Below are 2,578 nucleotides of genomic sequence, written 5' to 3'. Positions count from 1 at the left end.
TGCTTTAACCCCACCCGTCCACCTACGGCCTGGCCTCGTCTGACATGACATTCACAATCCGGGCGTATTGCGGCCTTTGGCATCTCATCGTGCCTTCCCCCGAGGACTTTGACGAAAGTGGGAGGCAACTGAGGCGGATCACTACCACATGGCGGGCTCATTCTTTCGGTGTTTGGGCCACTTTCTGACTCTATTGGCGTTCAAGACTCGAGGAGCTAGGAGAAGTTCGTGTTTTATCCTTCCTGGCACGAGTTATGTACCTTTACTCAAAAATTATTCGGCATGACCGCTGCGAGATGAACCGCGTCAGGGTTTCTCGAGCTGCGCAGTCCCCTACCTAGAACTTGCCTCCATCTGTAAGTTTCAGCCTGCATACCGCACGAAGCACGCCCTGTATCTCCTTAGTCGGTGCCTTGGCCTAGCTGTCGGGTTTCCATTCCCTGGATGTTCAGCTATCTGATGTGGTCTGTGGACTGACACGATGACATATGAGATTCCTGACCTCGCCGAAGAACTGTATGGCCAACCTCGGATTCGATTTTACCATTGTGAACCTTGTTAAAACAAATAGTCCATGGCCTTTGTCGCAAGTGGGTCAATTCGAACAGCTTTAAATGTGACGGGCGGCGACTCGCCCTTCATTTGATACATATCGAACAAATATGTAGTATGTGAACACACAGTTTTAACAACAAACCGTCCAACTTGGTGGGCCCGCGGCACCCCAGCATTGTCCTTCTCCTCGTCTCGGCCACCGGTCAAATGCACACATCTCGTAGCTTGCTCTCTTCGGCTTGGCATCCAGTGCCCGCTCCTTCGCAGTCCGACGGGCAAATTGGGTATTGCAAAACAAGTCATAATCTCGTTAATGAACAGTTCCGTCTTGCGGAGGTGGTATCCAACAGAAACGTCTGATGAGGAAAGCAGCGACTTGTCGAGTAGAGCAGAGAAAAATATGAATGCGTTTCTTGAGTGACAGAAATGGGAGAGGAGACCGAATGAACTCGAAATTTTGAAGCCACGCCTGACAGAGTAGGGGAATGGAAACATGCATTTGGCAGAGTGAATCACGGCAAGATGACAAGGAAGAGATAAAGCCAGAGACGAAGACGAAGACAGAGGACCAGAGAGCAAGACGGGAGAGGTCCATGAGAAAGAACTGAAAATCCACCACCGTGCGATGGAAGCAAACGACCCCGACGTCACTTCCATCCCCGTATTCCGCCGTCACGCACGACCAGCATGGTCGTCGTCATGATTCATCGACATACACATGCCTTTCCTGGCAACGACATATGCCCACGCAGAAAGGGGTTGGCGGTGTACCTCTGGGGTCGATGTCTTGGTGGACAGAGACCCCAGTGGTCATCCTCCGTCCATACTGAAAGGCTGCCGCGGCGAATCGAAATGACAGCAACAAGTCGATTTCACATTAACCTTGGTAACCGCCGTAGCCGTTGTTGAAAGCCTGACCCTGAGGTCCTTGCTGCCACTGGCCGCTGGGGGCTTGCTGCCCACGGCCGTAGCCACCTGCACTCTGGGGTCCACCGTATGCCATGGGTTGAGCTCCGTAGCCGGCCGGTGACTGAGCAGTCGGTCCTCCGTAGTTACCAGGCTGGCCGCTGTATTGCGCTACAAACATGCGATTATCAGTTTTGAAAACACTCGAGACGGACGAAATCTCTGCTTACCACCGTATTGCGGGAAGTACGCAGTGGGCGTTCCGGGGTAGGCACCAGGAGCAGTGGCGCTCTGCGGGCTGTAGCCCTGCTGAGCAGGGTCGAAGCCACCCGCAGCGTTGGGTGTCTTATCCTTGCCCCACTATAACTGCGTCAGCTTTTTTGCACGACGTAACTTCTGAGCGCAAAGGAGATAGCGGGAGCGAGACAGGTGGGTGTGTACATACGCTGCATTTCAGGGGCCGGCCATTGACGTTGTAGCCGTTCATCTGGCAAATGGCCATAGCGGCAGCCTCGTGGCTCTCCATCTTGATGAAGGCAAATCCACGGTCTGCTTGGAAACGAGACTCGACAACGAAGCCGAAGTTTTGGAAGAGCGGTACAACGTCGTTAGGGGTAGTGTAAGGAGTGAGGTTGCCAACGTAGACGGTCGTCTGCCAGTTCGGGGTCTGAGCCAGAATGACCTCGTAGGAGGCCATCCCATGCGCGGGGAACTGGTGGTGACCGAAGGGGGTCGTCGGGGTCATGCCCATGGCCTGCATGGCCTGCTGCTGGGCAATCGAGGGCTGGCCCTTCTGGTTCGCCCAGTTGCAGCGGATAGCGCGGGAACCCAGCCATTCGCCATCCATGGAGCTCAGAGCCTTCTCCGCATCAGGTCGGTCCCGGAAGGCGACAAATCCGTAACCCCGGGATCGGCCAGTTTTCATATCCCACATGACACGAGCCTCAGAGACGGATCCGAAGGCAGCAAAGGCTTGAGAAAGGATCTCGTCGTTGACCTCGTTCGACAAGTCGCCCACGAAGATGTGGAAGTGGTTCGAGGTGTCCTCCTTGCTCGTTGTGTTGGACTGGTAAGCCCAGTTAACGCGGATTTCCTGTGGTATGTCAGTGGGCGAGCC

The 2,578-nt window shown here is 54.7% G+C and overlaps 1 protein-coding gene across 1 annotated transcript in view; it reads right to left on the bottom strand.

Annotated features, from left to right (window-relative positions):
- Positions 1 to 612: 612 nt before the first annotated feature.
- VDBG_07004 (nucleolysin TIA-1) overlaps positions 613 to 2,578 on the bottom strand; it is a gene marked incomplete at both ends in the record, with an annotated part of 2,478 nt that continues 512 nt past the window's right edge. The window contains 3 exons of the mRNA XM_003002387.1: positions 613 to 1,632; positions 1,692 to 1,821; positions 1,907 to 2,554. Coding sequence (XP_003002433.1) covers positions 1,433 to 1,632; positions 1,692 to 1,821; positions 1,907 to 2,554 — 978 coding nt within the window. The remainder of the gene's footprint in view (positions 1,633 to 1,691; positions 1,822 to 1,906; positions 2,555 to 2,578) is intronic.

Source organism: Verticillium alfalfae, genomic scaffold (assembly GCF_000150825.1).
Source record: "Verticillium alfalfae VaMs.102 supercont1.9 genomic scaffold, whole genome shotgun sequence".
In the NCBI taxonomy this organism is placed as follows: domain Eukaryota; kingdom Fungi; phylum Ascomycota; class Sordariomycetes; order Glomerellales; family Plectosphaerellaceae; genus Verticillium; species Verticillium alfalfae.
The sequence above is the reverse complement of the archived record's forward strand: the minus strand, read 5'-3'. Positions and strand labels throughout refer to the sequence as shown.